The 21,212-nt window shown below is 37.8% G+C and overlaps 1 protein-coding gene across 1 annotated transcript in view; it reads right to left on the reverse strand.

The window, feature by feature from the left end:
• Positions 1–21,212, reverse strand: part of SPAG17 (sperm associated antigen 17) — a 3,638,922-nt gene that overhangs the window by 398,200 nt on the left and 3,219,510 nt on the right. Inside the window, exon 42 of the mRNA XM_044071485.1 lies at positions 8,850–8,961. Coding sequence (XP_043927420.1) covers positions 8,850–8,961 — 112 coding nt within the window. The remainder of the gene's footprint in view (positions 1–8,849; positions 8,962–21,212) is intronic.

Raw genomic sequence — 21,212 nt, forward strand, 5'->3', positions numbered from 1 at the left:
TTATATGTGCAGCACCTATCACCCAGCAACTACAAGACGTAACTCAAAAATCCTTCACTGAAATTGAATCATGGCTGGCTAACTCACAACTCATTCTTAATCCAATAAAACTAAGCTCATGAGCTTTCTTTTCACCAGAACTCCAGAATCCCCCAACCCCACATTCTACATCATTGCTTCAGACAATACAATAATAAGCCCAGAACCACAAACAAAACTACTAGGAGTTCAAATCGACAATAAACTGAGATTTGATCTACATATTTCACAAACAGTTAAGAAAGTACATAAAATGATGGGTACAGAAATAAAAAATTTCTAATAGACAGCTCTAGACTAGCCATAACCAAAATGCATCTCATATCGACACTCCTCTATGCCTCTCACATTCTTACCAACCTGGAAAAGAAAGACCTAGACAAAACAAAAAACATGCTATAATATAATAGCAAAATTCACCACAGACTCTTCACATAGGACACACCACTACCTCCCCCTAAGAAAACTATCCTGACTAGAATTTCCACATGTCCTGACATGTAACCAGTAAACCATGGCTCATAAACTACTCAATCATCCAGATAAAATACCTGCTCTCCTAAATACAATTCAACCTTATTCCAAGAAATGTACACTTTGATCAACAAATAAATCATTATTACAAGTTACCAAATCCATCAACAATGCTGGGGACTCTCTGTATTCATGTTTGTTTGTTTGTTTGTGTCTTTCAGCTTTTCCTGGTTAGGGGTCACCACAGCAGAACTCTGGTCCGCTAATGATTGGCAGTAGAGTTTTACGTGCTGGCTTGCCAGGCCTAACACACAACCTTCAATGAAGGAACGCCCATTCATGCATGTCACCACACAGAAGACGCTCCAACTGAGAATCGAACAGGCAACATCTAACTGTGAGGCGACAATGCTACCACCAACACCACCACTGTTTCAAAAATCTGAAACACACTTCCTCACTCTATTAGCACTACTAGCAACTTAACTCAATTTAAAAATCAACTCAAACAATATTTATCAGACTCCTGGCTTTGCTCATGTGATACTCCAGGCCAACAAAGAATAGCTGTTGATCCCACTCCCCCTCCTCCAAGCAACTATCATACATTTACCCAACTATATCACTTGTTTATCCTTCTTACCATCCTTCTACAAATCTACTGCCTATCTCTACCTGATACCCATTTCTTATTAAAGCTCCCCTCTTCTCTATATCACTCATACTGTTGCACATTTCCTTCCTTCCTTCTACCTGTCTCACCTCTGTTTTACTACATCTTTACCCCCTTGACTCTGACTTAACTAACATCAAATGTGTGTAATGTAACTCCTGCCTTTAATTGTAATAAGCATTTATAACTAAGTTGTTAAAATGATGTGATTTCTGCCATGTATATTTTTTACCATTATATAAAATAATCTCACTATATATAATTACTTATGTAATTATTGCTATGCTAGAGCTTTTCTCCTCGGGCCTCCACTGAAATGGACTCTGCCCAGTCAGACTTTCCTGGTAGACAAATGTAAAATACAACTAAAATTAATTAAATAAATTAATAATTAAACCAGCCCAAAAATGCATGGATTATTCTCATGAAGTACTTGTAGTGGATGGCATGCAACAGCCTCTCTGAACTACAGTACAGGCAGATTGAGCAAATAGAAAGGTCTCTCTGCTGCTACATAGTGCAGTCCAGTGAGACACTTGTATGTTTAACAACATTTCTGACATTGTCAATGCATTAAACCAATCCTCCAATGCTGCTTCAGAGTTCCAAGTACCAAGAAGAAAACCAGCTGCAGGAAAGCTGACTATTATTTTTAATTTAAAAATAATAGTTAACGTTTTAACTTTAAATGCCAGTCAGTATTCTTTCTTTTTTATTTTTTACTTGGGAGGGATGCAGCCCATCTCTAACCATAACCCAAAGTCAGGCCCATACACTCCCATACCAATTATCTCTTCTGGTAGCATGGACATTTAGCAACACGGACATTCTGGAAAATGAAAACTTTTCAAAACATCCTAGCATTTCTTTTTCCGAACAAATGGATATTTGATAACATGTACAAGACCCAGAAGGAAACAAAGGAAAATGTTTCCAAGGAGGAGGAGGATGATATATTATTCATTGTGTGAATACTAATAGTTTAATTCTTATTGGCAGATGCCAGTAAAGAGCTTCTAGAACATAAATAGTCTTAACGTGGGGTGAATATTAATGCTATCAATGGCTATGAATAGATAATAAAAGAATAAAGGTGCAATCTCTGTGACATGAAAGGCTAAGTTAAAGACAAGGCACAAGATATGCAATTGCATGAGTGTATGAGGGCTGGCTCCTCTGCAGAATTTATCTTGACACCTGAAGAGCAGTTGATCCTCAGCTTCCTTATTAAGGTCTGCCTGCTGACCATTAATTCCCCTCAATCAGATAGTGCTCACTGTTCCTCTGCTCCAGGGATTCCACCCAAAGTGGAGGCAAGAGCTGTTTCAGGAGGGATCAACATTCAGAAAACCAACAGGCTACTTCTTACACTTGCTGGCATCCTGGCAATGACAGCATTTCAGTGGATAGCCTAAACCCATCCCATGATAGCAGGGAGAAATGCAAGCAGCATGACTGTGGTGGCTCACAATGCCCTCCCCTTGTGAGTGCATGTTTCTACACACTACCTTAAGTGGCTTGGTGAGCCTAACATTCACCTCTCAGGCTATGCCTCTACATTGCCACCCCTCTTCTCAGGAATAGTGTTAGTGTGTGATGCCATCTCTGCTCCTCCCTCTCCTCCAGAATGGACTCACTCATCTTCCATGCCAGCGTCATTGAGTACCCCAGCTGCTCATCACACTCAGGTCACCTGGACCATAGTCAGAGCTTTATTTCTCTATGCCAGTGATGCAGACTTATAGGCAAGTTTTTTTAATGCAGTTTGTGGATTTCCCTTATAGGACTGTTGTCATATAGAGGGTTGATGTCTAAGACCACACTGGCCTTACAGGGACACACCTCTACACATGGATCAGAGTCAGAGGCAAATATGTACAGCTACAATATTATCCAGCCTGATGCTCTCATGGACTCTGTAGTACCTGCTATGCTTTAGATATGCTGCCATATATACTGATCATGTTTATAATGGTGCAGATGATGTCACTGGAAGGCAGCATTGGGTGAGAGCAGCTGTGGAGAGGCAACCACTAGGATATTCAAGCCCTGTATTTCATGGCCATTCTGGGCATACGTATGTAGCACAAAATGCTAAAGGCTGCTGGAACAAAGTGACATGTCACTTTGAGGTAGGTAGCACACTGAAGATGGTAGCCCAGGATATGGTTCTTTGGATGCTGGCCCTTCCACAGGTGGGGGTATGATGGACGTTTAGTGTCATCATGGTATCTGGCTTCTGGTTTAGCCTTGATACGCTATTTCCAGTGGTATGTTCTGACATTGCATGCTGATTACTGTTCTGAGGGATAGTATCACCTTACAGTTCTGTATATCATTAATTGGGGGAAGGCATCTGACTGGAAGTAGGACAGGATGCTTAAAGATTCCTGGTAGTCTGCACTGTGCAAATAGGACAGTATACTACATGCACTTCATGGATCTGTTAGGAGTTCCACGGACAAAGGAACCAATGCAACAACAGACTGGTTACCTACAGCATGCTATATATATATGTGTGTGTGTCAGTCATTGTTGCCAATAGGATGTTTGTTCGTGTAGTGGTACTCATACCTGTTTGCATACAAATGGGTATCCTCTCTAACTGGTATGTGGAAAAAAATATGCATGGCATCCATGTAACCTTATTTCCTTAAAGACTAATAATACAATAGAACTCACAGGTTACTGATGTTATTTCTGTCAATAATGAAAGCAAAATTGAAGTAAGTATAGACATGAAGCAGCAGGCATGTTACGAAATTGTGAAAGGCGAATCAGTGTTAGTGACACAGCAGGTAGCACACTTGCCTTTGGTGCAAAAGGCTACGGGCTCTATTCTCACACCAGGTAGATTGATTGCTGACACTGCAGCATGGGGGGTACTATACTTCTGAGTGTACTGTCCTTCAGATGAGAAGTTAAACCAAGGCCCCATCTGGTTGAGTTGGTAGCAGCTCAGATGGATGTAAAAGATTCCATAGCACCTATCAAAAAGAGTAAGGTAAATTCCCCAATATCCTGGTAAAATGTCCCCTAACAGTAGTATAAATCTCACCTTAGGTCTTCCCTAAAAAGAGGTTACTAGCCTAGTGGGACTAACCCAGTCAACAAAGGATAAATAAATAAAATAAATGAGTGTGACTAGTGGATGACAGATAATCAAGTGGTTTCTACAGTGGGTGGCTTGGAAGAATTATTGTCAAGAATGGAGACCACAGTGTTTGTTCTGTTCTTGTAGAGGGATGGGTACAGTTCTTCCAACATGTACTTCTATGTCACTACATAGTGGGTCTGCATTGTAGGCCTCTATCCAGTAGCAGTCCATTTGGTCCTGCCTACTTCCAGGGTGCTTTCAAGCAGGGTTTTGTTTCCTGTACTTGAAAGTACTTTGCTCAGTTTTATTTTGTTGAAGCTTATTTGCCTGAGTGTCATGTTAACTAACATTTGCAACTTGCTACAAATTGTAGCAGTGTGTTTTAACCCAAGGTCATGTTATTATTCTTTCTTTAGGATTGTGACATCCTACAGAAACATCAAGCAGTGGCTGAATGTGCTTTAAGTCAATGCTCTTTCTCTCAGATGCACAGAGGTATGGGAAAATGAAGCCTCCACATGGATGACACAATATTGTTTGCCATCTGCAAAAACACTTATTTGTATTTGAGTAGGTGTTAAATATATAGGAATAGACTGCTTCTTTGTGTATAGTTAGAGTGATCTTTTATATATTTGTGAAGGCAGTTTTCATGCATATGGTATATCCAGGGCTGGCCCAAGGTAAACTAGCACCCTAGGCAAAAAGGCTGTATGTCCTTCCCTCCACCCCAACCCCAGTGCTACATGCCCCTATCCTGGTTGACTCGCACTATCACACTTTTTTATTTCTTCCTTTCACAGTTTGCCTTACTCTTCATTTTTTTTCTTGCAGTTATTCATTCATTAGGCAAGATTGCACTCTGATAACTGTAGAGGAAACAACTGCATTAAACCAGAGGTCTGTGGGGTTTGCCATGGGTGTTGTAGATGCCCTGAGGGGAATTTTACAGTTTTTAAAACAATCTTTTCATCCAGTGATAGTGCAACCAAAATCTACAATCAATGAAAGACATTTAGTGTTACTCTTAAGCTTTGTTTTTCCTCCATCTCTTCAGCACATCCTAACTGACCATGAGTACACTGTAATAATTCCATTGAAAATGACTATATTAAGCCAAGGGTCTTGGTGTTACTAAGGCCAAAGAAACCACAAAGATACTAGATGGTCTAAGGTGCATTTCGGAGTTTGTTTCATCCAGTGATTGCCTGAATGAAAACAATGATTAAGGAAAGAAATTCAGTCTTACTCTTAAACCTTTGCTTTTTCTTGCATCTTTTCAACACACCCTAACTGACCAAGACTATACTGTACTAACTAAATTAAGCTGTGGTTATGGAGGCTACTAGGGTTCCACAAGTCATGGGGTTATAGATGCTCTGAGGTGTATTTTAGGGCTTTTTTTCCAAACTTTTCATTCAGTGATGGGCCAAACAAAAACATGTGCAAAGAAATCTTTCTTTTTTATTTGAAGGAAGAAATATGTTGTATCCAAGTTGTAATGGTCAAAGTTGACCAAAGAATAATTCACAATAAGCAAAGAAGACAAATGCTTGTGTGGCTACATAAATCATATCTGGAAAAAATATCTGCCTTTCTATCCCCAACCCCCTAAATACAAGTAGTCAATTTCTTTGTATCCCCTTTTTGTGTTAAATTAGGATGAAAATCAAGGCAAAAATGGCCACAGTCATATATTTTGAGTCACAGCTGTCAGATGAATATACATCATGCCTTCTCAATTTCTACTCCACCCCCCAAGACAGCCACCTTCTGTGTACCCTTCTGATGTCAGACTGTTGAAAAACTGGAAAAACACCCAGAACATAACTAACTATTGTGTTTGCATTAAATGTTTGTGAGGAAAAAAAAATGATTACAATAATGTTCTAAACAGTACAGTGCTCCTGTGCAAGCTATAGTGACCCTCTGTGCACCCCTCTGAAGTTTGTGAGGAAAGTTAAAAAATAAGGACCATACCAGCCCAACACAAGATACAGTGACCTCTGAAGTTTGGGTGGAATGGTAAATAAATTATATTGTCCCCAGGACCCCAGACAAATGCAGTGACCATTGGTATACTCCTGTAATCAGGGCTGTTTTTAGGATTGGATACAGCCTTGGTGTGTGGGGACCATCAGCCTCCAGAAGCTCTGAAGGTCTGGGTCTTTGACGCATTTTATCCTTTTTTGGTTATTTTTTGAGAGATGGCTGGTAAACTGAATAATGTCAAGAGAAGAAGTTACTTTTATCTAGTCTGTGTGTGATAAGAGGATGGCTGTGTAATTTCTTTTACCCAGTTGCTACAAATTAAGATACAGTGCATTGTTTCACATAAATCACATTAGTCCTGCAAAGCCAAAATAATAAGCAAACAGCAGCATGTATCTAGTCATTTTCCCCCACAGACAGCCATGGTAGTTATACCTACTCTGTTTGGGTATATCAGGTGTCTATCATTCACAAATGAGCACTAGTCCTGCTAAGTTTGATAGTGGATGTTTAAACAAAGTAAATCACAAGAGGGTAAGTTACTTTCATCTAGCCAAACATATCTCTTAACTGTCCAGATTTTCACAGAAGTCCAAATTTTTGCTTCATACTTTTGGTCTGTTCCTCTTAAAATGTATAGTTTTCTGGCAAGTCAAAGAGGATTAAAGTCACTAAATAATGACATACATTAGAGTTTCAGATTTCATATCCTTCATAAAATGCACTGTGATGCAAAACCTATTATTCGAACAACTTTTTAAGTGTATGAGTAATATTTAAAATTTGTCCCTATTTTTGGGCCTTTGCCCCCCCCCCCATTATTTTAAGCTTTGTTCAGATTTCTTGAGCAAAGAGGTTGATAGGTATGTAGCCAACCCAACCTACCAGAGACAGCAGTTACAGCTACTATGTCTGATGGCTATGTAATATTCTTTTCTCTCCACACAAACAAGTTGCCAACTTGCCAGACATAAAAGTATTCAAAGTTACTCCACACAAATCACAAAGCCAGAATTAGTGTCAAAAATTTCTGGATGGTCACTGCCAGTATCACTGTAAAAATAATGATAACAGCATTTATTTCTGGCTATCTCCAGTCTAATCATGCCACCCATCAGTTATCCAGTATTCTGTGGAATGTCCCCGATTTTGTCTCATAGTTTGACTTTTATTCCTCATCATTTTTTTTTGATTTTCTGGTAAATTGCTGACCATTACAGTCAGTCAGTAAAGCCTGGCATTTGAGTTTCATATTTCTGTTTTTTTCATGCAATTTCTCAATTACATTCGAACATAGTGAGGTCTTTATTTCATGACCTACCAACATTCAAGATTCATATTTCTGTTTTTTTTTTCATGCATTTTCTCACTTACATTTAAACATAGTGAGGTCTTTATTTCATGACCTCACAGCATTCAATTATAATGTGATGTTAAGTTAGCTAGAGTTAGAGCACCGCCCACCTGGAACACCTGCTGTCCTGCAGGTACATTTTCATTTAGCAGGGGCACTTCATTTATTTCTTAATTTTTATAGAGCAAAGAAAAGATATATTTACTTTCAGTAAAATAAATAAATATGAAAAGAGTACTCCTGTGAGCAAAGCATCCTAGGCAGCCGCCTAGCTCACCTATGCATAAGATCGTCCCTGGTTACATCAGATAATGTTTTTGAGCAGTGATGAATCAAGATGACAACGAAGACCCCTACTAACTGTCATATGAGCTGTGCTGTACTAAGGCTGTCCTTTCCTAGGCAGAACCCCCCCTCATGATCTTGAGGTTAAGTGCAAGATACTTTATGACTACATACCGAATACTGTTATAAGCATACTTCGGAAGTGTAGCTCATTATGAGGAATATTCTTCATTCTGAATTTTAAAAAGTTCATATTCCTCACAGTTTCACTTTCACATTGAAACGTTCTGAGATGTCAAAAGAACATTTAATAAGTACAAAGAATCACATTTTCATCACCCTGTGAGGTTCCCAGTTGAAGCTGTTAGTAAGTCATTAGTAAGTGTTCCACATTGTGCACATTTGTTTCAGTAAGAGTAGTGTTCCATAGTCTAAAGATGGAAGGTTGAATGCTATGGTTGTGAGCCAGACTTGAACATACTGTTGGCCATGTGATGCACACAAACAGGATTCTAAGCATGAAAATACATACATTTTAATAATGAATGCAGCCCACATTCCAACTGTATGTAAAGCCTTTATGGTATATATAATAATATTAAAACTAGTAGCAGTATTGCAAAAAAGACTGTCATGCTTCTAGTTCAGAATAGGCCACATTGTGTTTAATGTTTAGTTCGTCTCACAGCAGCTAGCACTCTGATCTTTCTGCAGTATCTCTGCTGATGCACTAATGGGTATCCACTCAGAATCTCATTTCTAGTTGAAAAATAAAGGACCTTTATAAATTTCAATACAATTTTGATAGGTCTGAGTGCAGTACGTTTCTACTATAATTGCTCAAAAAATTATATGAAGTTTAAATGTAGTTGTGTAGAACCTACATTTCACAATGAATATAAAGAATGTATAAGAAGATGCAAAAATAAAACTACCATTATTAAATTCAGTAGATGCATCAGATTCTTCTGCTTCTAGCTCTGAAGTAGGCAATATTTTTTTGGGGAAAGGAGGAAGTTCTTCGGATAACACCTTCATATCTGGAACCTTGAAAAAGAAAAACAGTTCATATATAAACTGCAGTTATTAAATTATATAATGAAACCTAAAGTTAAGCCATGATTTCATTTCAGCATATTTATTTCACAGAAAATGTATAAATAAAAGGTAATTTGTAAGAACTCCATTTTATTATCTGTCAGTCTTATAATCTCTAAACACATACAAAAGCTCTCTTGTCATACATATAAGATTTTATAGTCATAAAAATGGTGATAACTTTAATGTCTAGAAGGAAAACACAGATTTCTATAGAACTTATAATAGCAGTGAGATTTAAAGGAAAAAAAAATTATGTGGGTGGTCACCATGCGTGGCAGAAGTAAGAAGTGCAAAGGTACAGTACAGTATAAGCTCCTTCTCACTTCCTTACAATAGTTTCACTTCTACCATGCGTATTCATTGTGTGTGTGTACGCGCATGCGCGCGTGCAAGTGTGTGTGTGTGTTTGTGTTTGAAAAGCTGAAGTAGAAGTATGGAAGTCAAATTCCACCCTTACGTACATCCATTTCACTTTTCTGTTACACTCAGGGCTCTCACACTGTCCCATAAGAAGTTTAATTTAAAAAAAAAAAGATGCTTGCAACAGTATAACAACCGATCATCTTATTTAGCATTGCCAATCAGGCACTCAGTCTTTTCAGCTGAATGTGTTTCTTCCTTGCATGAGGTACTATCTTTCTCATGTAATTGTGGTACAAGTTGTGGCCTTATATAAAGCTAATTTTACTTTATGCTCTCTTCATTTCTTTTAATAAGAAATGATAAATTATTAAACTGAAATGTTATAATGTTTTGCATAAAAATATACATATATCTGGTAAACCAAAAAGAAAATCAATTTAGGTGGACATGCAGTTAGATTTATTGTCTGCACCATGCCACATAATATAGTGCTACACAAAAGCAGTTACAGTATGGGAACATTAGAGTACACTAACATACTGCCATACAGATCTGAGGCAGAGTGGTGGAAGAGTTGAATTGGGAGTTGTCAGATGTACCAGGTGCTTTGGTACCCCACGTGATGCAGAAGCAGGCACATACATTGTGGAAATGGAAATGAGGAGGTTCACAACTATGAGCATGATTGCGACAATTCATAATAAAAGTGGTATATGCATTAACATATCCAAGCTATGCAATACAGTGTAATGACTAGCCAAACTATGCATCAGACATTACCCTACTGACACAGGACACAATGGTTGGCAGTGCATAATCATCATCATCATTTGCACAGGTGGAGTGGGGCACAGTGACGGGGGACAGAAATGCCATGCTAGACATAAGGATAATGAGAAGTGGATGTGATAGCCATGCATTGAGCTAGAAGGTTACAGGGAGTCAGGGATCACATCTTTATGTGTTAAGATGAAGCTTCTATGATGTGAATGATGGCCAAGTGTACTGTGTGGTCCTGCAGAATCAGGATTTGAGGCATCCCAGCAAATGGATTGTGTACCACTTTGACAACATGTACATGAACCCTGCTGTGCTCTCCCCATGTGGGGAGGCAGTATACCACTGGCTTGCATGACCCAGCAAATAGCCACAACTAGGCATTGCACTCAGATGGCCAACAGGGGAATCAGACAGTACAGTACTTTTGGACCCAGGGTGGCTAATCTGATGGGATGCTCCCACACAAAACAGCCTCATCAACAACCACAGGAGTTTCAACACCAAGGGGCATACACAGACATGGAAGAAATGGTGTATATCATCTGCAAATGCCTGGCTTAAGACCATGAACAATTCACCCCCTTGCATGGCCACAGTCCCATAGCATTTTAGAGTATTCTCATGGATGCACCAATGGCTGTCAAGTAGGCCACCCCTACCCCTATCAGGACAGCTCTAGGTCCCTATAAGCTATGTCCTTCTGCATAAGCTGCAGGATACCCTACAGCCCTTGCAGCAGTTACACTTCCTATATAGACCTTGCAGCACACTCATCATCACTGACATAGTGTGTGTATGTAGTGCTTCTCTGTGCCTGGATTACCAATATCCACATTTGTCGACTGACTGCAAGGGTGACATCCAGGTAAGGGAATCTTGTGGAATCAAGTTTGCAATGGCAACCTACACACCTCTCTCCTATGGTGGATGCACCCATCTTGTAGGCAGTGTGGGTCTCTGAAGCAATCTCTGATGGTAATTTATGTGTAGCTTGAGTGCTGCTAATGTGGACAGGTTCCCTAGCAGTAATCACAGGGCATGCTGGAAGTTCAGCATGGGATTCTATCATTATCTCATATGTGGTGGATGCATGCGTGCCCTTCAGTGCAAACATTACTGACAGTGACACTGTTTCATCAGATTGTGCCATATATTCCATGCCATTGTCATCAGACACAGGTGACCCTCTTACCTCAGGTACATGCAAACCTGTTCTGCGGGACCCACCACCAGTGGAATGCATGACAATAACATACCTGTGGCAATGCTGATCATGTGTGTCACTCTCCCTAATACATGGCACAGAGACTGTTACATGGCAATTATTTCCGTAGCCTGTGGGTACATACATATCATAAGGTGCTGGCTGTCCCATCTGCAAGCTTGATATACCTGGGAATAGATTATACATATGTGATCGTATGAGTAATCCAGTCACAATAATAGGTCATTGCTCTATAGTAACTGAACATGTTAGTACTAACTGGGTGCATCCCCTACTGACACTTGGGCAGTTGTCACTAATCCAATTACCACATCCCAGACACCACTAGATTTGAGGGCTCTAGCTCCTGCTTCAACTGGAAAAACAGGAATTCCTCCACCTCTACAAGATGACTTTGAATTCGTGGTCCACCTCTTGTTATGGACCTATCTTTGGCAACATCCATGCTTTGGCCTTGGCATGCAGTATTGTATCAGTGACATTGCAATGCACCTATACTACTGTCCTAAAACAGCCTTCCACAGCATTGAAGATATCACTCCCCACCTTGCCTGATTCTGGAAAGCCTTGCCTGCTTTATCCTTCTCATTGATGTGCATGCTGTGTGTATGCACGGTCTGTATTATCACCTCTGTCTTCAATATTGTGTACTTTTCCAGCTGTTGCCATTCTCTGAGACCCATGACAAGACATGCACACCTGTAAGTTACAGATATATAGCAGTGTTTGTGTATGCATGACTGTCCTTGCCAGTCACCAATGCCTGTTCCATGTCATGGCCACAGACATGTCTGCTAATATGTTGTCAGCATTCAAACCCTGTGCCATACTGAGAGCAGCTGTGGTGATGTTACTACTGTTTGCCATCCATCAGCAGTTTGCTGACAGCACATTCTGTCACCTATGTACAGGAGGTCTTGTATCCCTCATAGGATATCTTGTGGTCTGTGTGCAATTGAGAAGTATGATCCTGCTGTGGTCCATAGTGAAGTTGCCATTTCATCCTCAGGATCTCTACCTTCTCCATAAGAAATTTATTTTATAATCTACCAGCCTTAACCAGAAAACTATATTTATTTTCCTTAGTTTGAAACCTTAGTACTTCAGCAAGGCTATTGTTATTCCTAGTTCTAAATATGTGAGAAATATGAGAAATAGAAGACATTTATATATATATATATATATATATATATATATATATATATATATATATATATATATATATATATATATATATATATATATATATATATATATATATATATATATATAATTTCTCTGCAGCTTTTTTTTTTTTGTCGTTGAGACTGTATGTAAGTAGTAGCTACACCGCATTATTCAGTTATGGGCCTTATCAGGGAATTGTACAGATGAGCCAAAACTTTTTCCCATCTGTAAACTGTAGTTTGTAAAAAACTTCCTGAGAAATGCAAGTTTTAACTGTGAGCCACAAAAAATCACACAAGGTAATATAATATCCAAACTAAAAAAATAAAAAAGTCACCACCATGTCAAATTCCAAGTGAAATGGATGTTTATTAAAACACAGTTCCCAACAAGACTTAACGCTTTCGCCTGTCTCATACAAGCATCATCAGAGTACAAACAGTGTTCGGTGTTACAGAGGGGTTCCCAGTGTGTGTGTACATCAGGGTTCAGTTCTGGGCCCACTGCTGTTCATACTAGTGATGGACTACATTAGCAAACAGGTTGGAGGGGACAGATCAACAAAGTAGATGTATGTAGATAATGTGGCATTAAAGGCAAACTGACCAAGAACTTCAACAAAGCGCAGGGAAAGGGAATGCAAAACTAAAGGCATATGAGATGAAACTGAGTACAGATAAGACAGCTGTAATGGCAGCAAATGGGGGAAATCAGAGGAAGCTGAGAACTGAGATAGGAGGGAAAATAGTGGAACAGGTTAATAGCTTCAAGTATCTGGGTGGGGTGTTTGAGGAGAAGGCAAGGCTGAATGACAATATCAAAGCTAGAATCAGTGGGGCTGCAGCCAACTGGCACAGAATGTCAGGGGTAGAGTATGACAGAAGAATGCCAAAAAGCTTAAAAGTAAGGTATACAAAATAGTGGTGTGACCAGTACTATTGTGAAGTACAGAAACCTGGGCTGTAAAGTCAGAGCAGTTGAGGAAGCTATAGGTGATGGAGATGCAATGCCTGAGATAGTGATAGGATGCACACTGTGGGACAGATGAAGGAATGAGGACATAAGAGCTGAAGTGAAAGTAGTTCTAATTGCAGAAAAGGTCAAAGAGATCAGATTATGGTGGTTCAGGCACATGTGCATGAAAGAAGACAATCTGGTGAAGAAGCCTTGGGACATACAAGAAGGCAAAAGGAAATAAAGACATCCAGCAAAGAGGTGGATCAACTGTGTGAGATAAGACCTGTGGCGGTCAGGGATGACTGTCAAAGAAGGTAGGAGAGCGGCACTGAGCAGGGAGTGATGGCAACAAGTGACATGACACCCCGACCCAATGTAGAAAATGGGAAAAAAGGGGTTGCTGCTGCTGATGATGATGATGATGATTATTATGGGTGTGTTCTGTGGATGTGTTTTTTTTAAGGGTTTTCATTATAGTAAAAAGTCTTGTAAGCTTTGACAAGGTTCAAATAGATATGACAAGAAACAACTGTATAAAAGATCAAACAGCCAAGCATTAGTGTATGCATGTGACACAAAAGCTGAAACAAAACCAAAATAGGTGAGAATAATAGCTTATTATAATGACAATGATTTCTATATTATATTTAAATGTGAATTGTCTCACAGGTATATAGAAACAAGAAACAGTAGTGAATTCTAATAAAACATGATGAGTATAAATAGCTATGCAACAGGAGACACTTTTTGAAAGAACTGAGCATGTGGATTTGATAATGAAAGGATTTCAGGATGATTATTCAGAGGGATATCTGTAAAAAAGGCAAAAAAAGAGTACTTATAGAGGAAGAAAAAATTCTGGGAGAATTTATCTGTTTCAGCAGGGAGTATTTGTGGAGACTGGAATTTGATTTGCAACAGTGACAATGTATGTGAAGGGCCTAGAAGGGTAAAAAGTAGCAAAACGGGAGATTTTTGAAGAAATTTATGAAAATATTTGGTATGGAAGATCAGAATTCAGTAGAAGGAGTTCAGAGAAAATGCATATTATTCCCCAAGATGTAAAAACTGGGCTAGGCTAGACAGAAATTATATTTCACGGGAATGTGTACATTTATTTGAAAGTTTTGATATGCATCCAATAATTATTTCAAATTGCCCACCAATAATAACTAAAATAAAATTGTCGGGTAATAAAATACAATTGAGACACTGGCACTTCCCCACCTATTTGTTAAACAGAAAGGAATTTAAGGAATGGGTAGTAGAAATTATTCAGGAGTTATTACGGAAGATAAAAAATTCTTCAGAAAATATATTATATTTTACTGAAAATGTTGTATATTCTACTTTATTCTTTGTTATTTGCATAACATCAGTAAGTCCCTAATAGATTTTTCAAAGTATCTGCCCTCAGCCAATATTCTATGATATATTGACCCCGCAGAGATGTCTTTCTTATTTTTTTATAGTGTTCCAGTTTCTTGCTACTACAATACATACTTGGTGAAAGGCTATAACTACTCCCATAATATTCTTTATATTTTGACTCACTGCTTTTGGTTGACTATATAGTGCAGCCAGTGTAATTTTTACACCCTGCCAAAAATCTCACTGCATTATAAATCTTTCCTGCCTGTTATTAATTTGTTCCTCAATCTTCATTCCTATACCAAAATTAAAATACCTCTCTTTCCCTCTCCTTCCATTTCAGCATAGAAATCCTCTTCCCACTTTTCTTTACAAAGCTTTCATGTTCATTTTGATTCAGGTGCATTTCCTGTATTATTATCTGTGCATTACTGCTGTAAATACAAGTCAGTACCTTTTCCTGTTTTTGTTGTCATCTTATCTATTAACTTTCCAAACTAGTAGCAAGATGGTTGCACACTGATCAGCAGTGCAATTTCAACTCTCCCAGTGTGAAAAAAAGAAAATGAGGAATACCAGCTAGAGTAAAATTCCGTTACTGGCTAGTAAGTACACTGCCTGGATGACAGCAAAGAAGAAATTAAGAGAACCTGAATGAAAACCAACTAGAAAAGGTGAAGAGAAAACACTGACTTGGGAAGAATCCTGCCACTGTTCAGCAAAAAGCAGTTCAAGCTTCTGTTTTTGTACAACAGATTGCTTCCAGTAAATTAGAATAAAAATAAATCAAATGTACTCAGATGGGATTAAAATAAATGAAACAATGAAGGAGTATATACAATCAAATAACAGAAGACTGGGAAAAATAGAAGAAGCTTTAACTAGTTATTCAGATGATCTGATAAAAGCCCAAACATCACAGGGTGAAATGAAGAAAAGGCTGTGTGAGTATGAGACTTCTAAAGAAGAGCCATTTCAAAAACAGTAGAGTTAGAAAAAAGAGCACACAGAAAAAAATATTTTTCTACTGTACCAGAGAAACTGTAAGGAGCAGACTGTATTAATTTTATGAAACTACAGATAAGCAACTTGACCAGTATTCCTCGGCAGAATTTGTTAACTGAAAAGGCACATTGAATGTGTATGCCAAACCTGTCCAAAAGAAAGCAGCCAAGACCTGAATTACTAAAGATGCAATAATACAAACAGAAAGAGCTAATCTTGAGAAAACTATGGTAGAAGGGAAAAGTATTAAAAATTGGAGTCATCAGAGTGTTTGAAGAAAATGATTTTCCACTGTACACCATGCAGAAGAGAAGTAAATTTATATACCAGCACTCAGTGAATGCCAAAAGGAAGGTGTGAGATTCAAGCTGCTGTAACCAGTTGTCTTCAAAATATTTTTCCTGGAGGATCAAAGACATTTTTTGATGCAGAATGGGATAAGGAGTAAATACAAAAGTTTATCTAAGAAAAAGTGAGCCATCAAACAGAAGGGATTTCTGCTACTCATTCTTTTAACAATAAATATTGTAGAAAGACTTTGCCAGTGAATCATTTTCCAATGTTCTGAATGAAAATATTTGAGAGACAGAAAAGAAGCACATCAGTTGACTAGAAGAATTAGAAGTACCTTGGACTTGAACCAGAATCTGGTGTTGGGAGATGGAGAAGAACAGGAAGAAGACCAGCAACAATTGAATTAGTGAATAAATGAGATTATTCAGCATCAGTCATAGTTGTAAAATATTGCTTTGTGAGAAAAAGTGGCTGAGAAAGACTGGACTTTCACTGACTTTGTTAAACTTGTGGATGGACTGTAAAACATCTACACCACTTTATACCATTAATGTTTAGAAGGACATTAAAAGAGAATAAATTAACTGTAAGTAAAACAAATTTTGTTCTTAATAGTATTTCCATAAAACTTTCATGGAATAAACTGCAAGTTATATAGTAAAGTAGTTTTGAGTTGTATCTAGTCAGGAGTCAGAGGTATGTTATATATGGGGGTGGGGTGAATCTTTTATCTTTTCAGTGACTGTTGTGCATGATAAAGATATTAAAGTAAAGAAATACTTTTTAGTTGTAAGAAATATAGGCTTTACATTGTAAAAAAAATAAAGGCTGGATAAAAGCAAGTGTAAGTTAATATGCTGTAATCTTGGGGTGCTGGGGTGGGGTGAGTGGGGTGCAAAAGTTCAAAGATTATTTTATAAGTAGAGTTGAGATGTTTTCTCTTATTTTTGCAAAAGTGAATGTCTGGATTAATGCTCATGGCTTAATCTAAAATAAATGCTTTCTGTAAGCAAGTAGGCTTGTAAAACATGATAAAATGATGAAAGCCATGAGAAGTGCTACATTTCTTGCATATGAAATGATACTGGTTTGTTTTTTTTCCTTTGGCAAGTGTTCAGTGGGAGTCAAGAAGCTGTGTATTCTGTACTGTTCTGAGTGAAACTGAAAAAAATATTCCTTCATGCATCTGTATTTGTTATCTGTTTTTTCTTCTTGTTGATATGTTTCCATAGAGACAAGCTGTCTGCATGTCTAAGCAATTACTCTTCAGAGTTCTGTGCATTCTTTGCTGGGGGAATGCAAAATTTAAAGGTATAATGGCAAGCAGTTCAGTAAAAAATAAAGTCTGAAATTACCGGAAGAGAATAAGAGAAAGCAGCTACTCTTGCAAACTCAATACATTAATGTGTTTAATAGAACATTGTATACTTTAGTTTTATTTGAAGACAGCCAGTGCACTTTTTCCTAAGGCTAAAAGTTAGTTTTCTGAAAGTATACAAGCTGTTTTTCATATCTGGGAGGGGAATAAAGATAAGAAAAGAGCATACACCAATCGGTGTAAGTGGAAGCATAGGCTGTAACATGCAGTTTAGCAAGGATAACCTTTATTTAAGGTTAGGTAATGCTTGTAGGTGCAGCTGTCGGTTTGGAGCAGTTGTTCATATTTGGAGGGTTAAACTTCATTTTTTGAAGTTGCACATAGTTTTGCGTGTTTGTTCTAAGTTAATGTGTTATGGGGGGTTCTGAAAAAGTATTTATTTTTTGTTTAAGGCCCTTCATTAAAACAAAAAGTCTTGAAAAATGTGACATATCTTCAAATGGAGATACATGAAACAACTGTATAAATGATGAGCCTGCCAAACATTAGTGTGTGCATGTAAAACAAAAGTTGGAAGTACAGATTCAAAAAAGCCAAGTATAATAGGTGGGAGCAATAACTTTGTATTATAATGGCTATGCTAACCATATTATCTCGGAACATATACATATAGACAAAAAGGTAAGAATAATGAATTATATTAAGAAATGCAGAGTGCAAACAGCAATGCTGCAGGAGCACATTTGGAAAGAAATGAACATGTGGATTTGATATGGATTTGATATGGATATTCAGCAGAATATAAGGGACAAAGGAAAAGGAGAGTAATTATACTAATTGCTACAGGAGCGCCAATAGTTAAAGAAAAGGAAACAGATAATAATAATGGTATATTGTTGGTAGCAAGGGGCTATTGATAAGGAAGGAGGATTATGCTGGCATGTATTTATATTCTGCCAAAAAACAGTATTATGGAGCTTAAGAAAATTTTGGGAGAAATACTTAGCTTTTAGCAGGGTACATTACTGCTAGCTGGGGATTGGACTTGATTTGCTGTATTAAGGATGTATCTGGGGGACCTATAAGGGAACATGTAACAAAACAGAGTAGATTTTTGAAGAAATTTATAATGATATTAGGTATGGAAGACATGACTTTAGTAGTAGGAACTCTCAGAAAATTTACATATTATTCCCCAAGGTACAATATCTGGGCTAGACTAGATAGAAATTATATTTTACATGAAGCTGTGCATTTAATTGAAATCTTTGACACACATCCAATAATTATTTCAGATCATACAGCAATAAAAGCAAAGATAAACATACAGGGTAATGAAGTAAAAATGGGGCACTGACACTTTCCCGCCTACCCATTAAAAGCACAGGAATTTAAGGAATGGGAAGAGGAAATTGAGAATTATTAGGGAAGATAGAAATTTCTTCACACTTTATAACTAGTCAGTTTGATAAAATGAAAATGGAGTTTAAAAATAAAATAAAAACTTATATGGCTAGGAAGTACTAGTAATTATTTAAAGGGACTGACAAAAGTTAAAGTATTGCAGAATAAGGGGAATCTCACAAAACAAGAAGTGGTGCAACTACAAAGTGCTAAGGAGAAGTTAAGGGAGTATCTGGATAATATGCATGAGTTTAGAAAGATTGCTAAGTAACTATTTTTTGGTGATAACTCCAGAACACAAAAACTTTAGCATAACAACTTAGGTAACAGGAAGTAGAAAGGGTTGACACCAAACTTAGGAACCTTGTAACATTAAAAATAACCAGAGATATTGTAGAGGTATTGGAGATTTTATCAAATTTGTATAAAGCAGAGATAGGTGGAAGAAAGAGAACAAATGGAAATATTTATCGAAGACTTAAGTATGCTAAGGTTAGAGGCAGATGAGGTTCAACAATTAACAGTTAAGATAGGAAGAGATGAGATAAAAACAGAGATGCACAATCAATCTGCAGGAAAGTCTCCAGGAACAGATAGTATTCCTGTGGACATACAGAAGTTGGGAGGGAAGAATTTGAAAAAGATCTGGAAGATTTAGGAGGGGAAACACTAACATCTCGTAAGAAAGCTGTGGTGGCAATAATACCTGAAGACGTTAATGACCCATCAGACACAGCTTCATAAAGACCCATTTCAGTTTTAAACCATGATTATAAAGTGTTTATATCTATAATAGTTAAAGGAATGGCAAAGGTGTTGCCAAGATTGATAGCTATGGACCACTGTGGTTTTGTGAAGGAGAGGCAAATATCTGACAACATTAATAGAACAACGATGATCCAGAGTGAAGTAGAATGTAAGAAAATGCCACTGTTGGTGGGTCTTAATGCAGAAAAAACATCTGACATAGTAAGCTGGGGTTTTATGAGTAGGGCGATGGAAGCATTTGCATTCCCTGATACAATAATAAGGTTAATTAAGACAATATATGAAGGACTGGAGGCAAGAATCAGAGTGGGTGGGTTCCTCTCTGCAAAGTTGTGTCCAGGTAGGGATGTCCTCTTTTTTTTCCCTTTGTTATTTGCTTTCTATTTAGAGCCACTGGCAAAGAATATAAGGGACTCAGAAATTTAAGGATTTACTTGGTATGTTAATCAATAAAAGTTGGCTTTATTTGCATATGATATTATTTTGTACCTGGTAAATCCAGAAAAGGTAATCTTAGTGTTGTTGAACATTTTGATCAAGTGTTTTTAGGATATAAAAGCAATAAAGTTAAAACAAAAGATATAGCCGTAAATGAAATACCCACACTTGAATTGGTTTAGCAATACCCATATTTATGGGACACAATAAGATGAAGTATTTAGCAGTATGGATTAAAAATGCTTCTGTTATGGCAGGTAACGATATGTAAGAAGAGACTAAAGAAACTATAATAAAAAAATGAAAAACTGGAAGCTCTTGTTTATGGATATAGATAAAACAATACAAGCAGTGAAAACATTTTTAGTCCTTTTACTTTTATATACAGGTCAAGCATATTTTTATCAACCAGAGGAGAAGTTATGAAAAATAATTAATAAGGAGTTCATAGGTTCATAGGTGTTTACTAGGCTAATGACCATAAGAGCCTTTTGAAGCCTAGCCATGTAGCCCAAATCTCTGACAAGTTCTGGTACTCTTGATAAGTGTAAGCAGGGGCTTGGGAGATGAAACACTTACAAGCAGGGGCCTGGGAGATGAAACATTTACAGGCTGCCCTGTGTCCATTAGAGACTTAAGTGCCAAACTTGGAATGAATTTCCTGTTGCCCATTCAATTGTCCAAGTTACACTTGAATTGGGTTAGAGAGGAATTCTGCTTCACATGGATGGGGAGCCTGTTCCAAAGAAGTGGTAGTCTTTGGGATACATACCTGCCTCTTCAGCAGGTCCTGTTCACATCACAGGCAAGGTTATAGTCTTTAGAATGGGTAGTTCTGGTGCTGTTTATTTTGTGGCTATGCAGGAGGTCCATCAGAGTGGGGTCTGACAATGCCTTGTATGCCAAGCATAGATCTCCCCTCAACAGTGTGTGGGAGACAGAATAGAGGGATAGGACCTTGAGGTGGTCTGCAAAGGACAAGTTACTTACACCCTGTATTCTTTTAGTGAGGAACCTCTGTGGACATTCCAATTGTTGGATATGCCTGGTTAGGTACATACCAAAGGGGGCATTGTACTCAATAATAGGGCTGATGAATGCTGACTA

Source organism: Protopterus annectens, chromosome 5.part0 (genome assembly GCF_019279795.1).
Source record: "Protopterus annectens isolate FY-2018-M chromosome 5.part0, PAN1.0, whole genome shotgun sequence".
Taxonomy (NCBI): Eukaryota; Metazoa; Chordata; order Ceratodontiformes; family Protopteridae; genus Protopterus; species Protopterus annectens.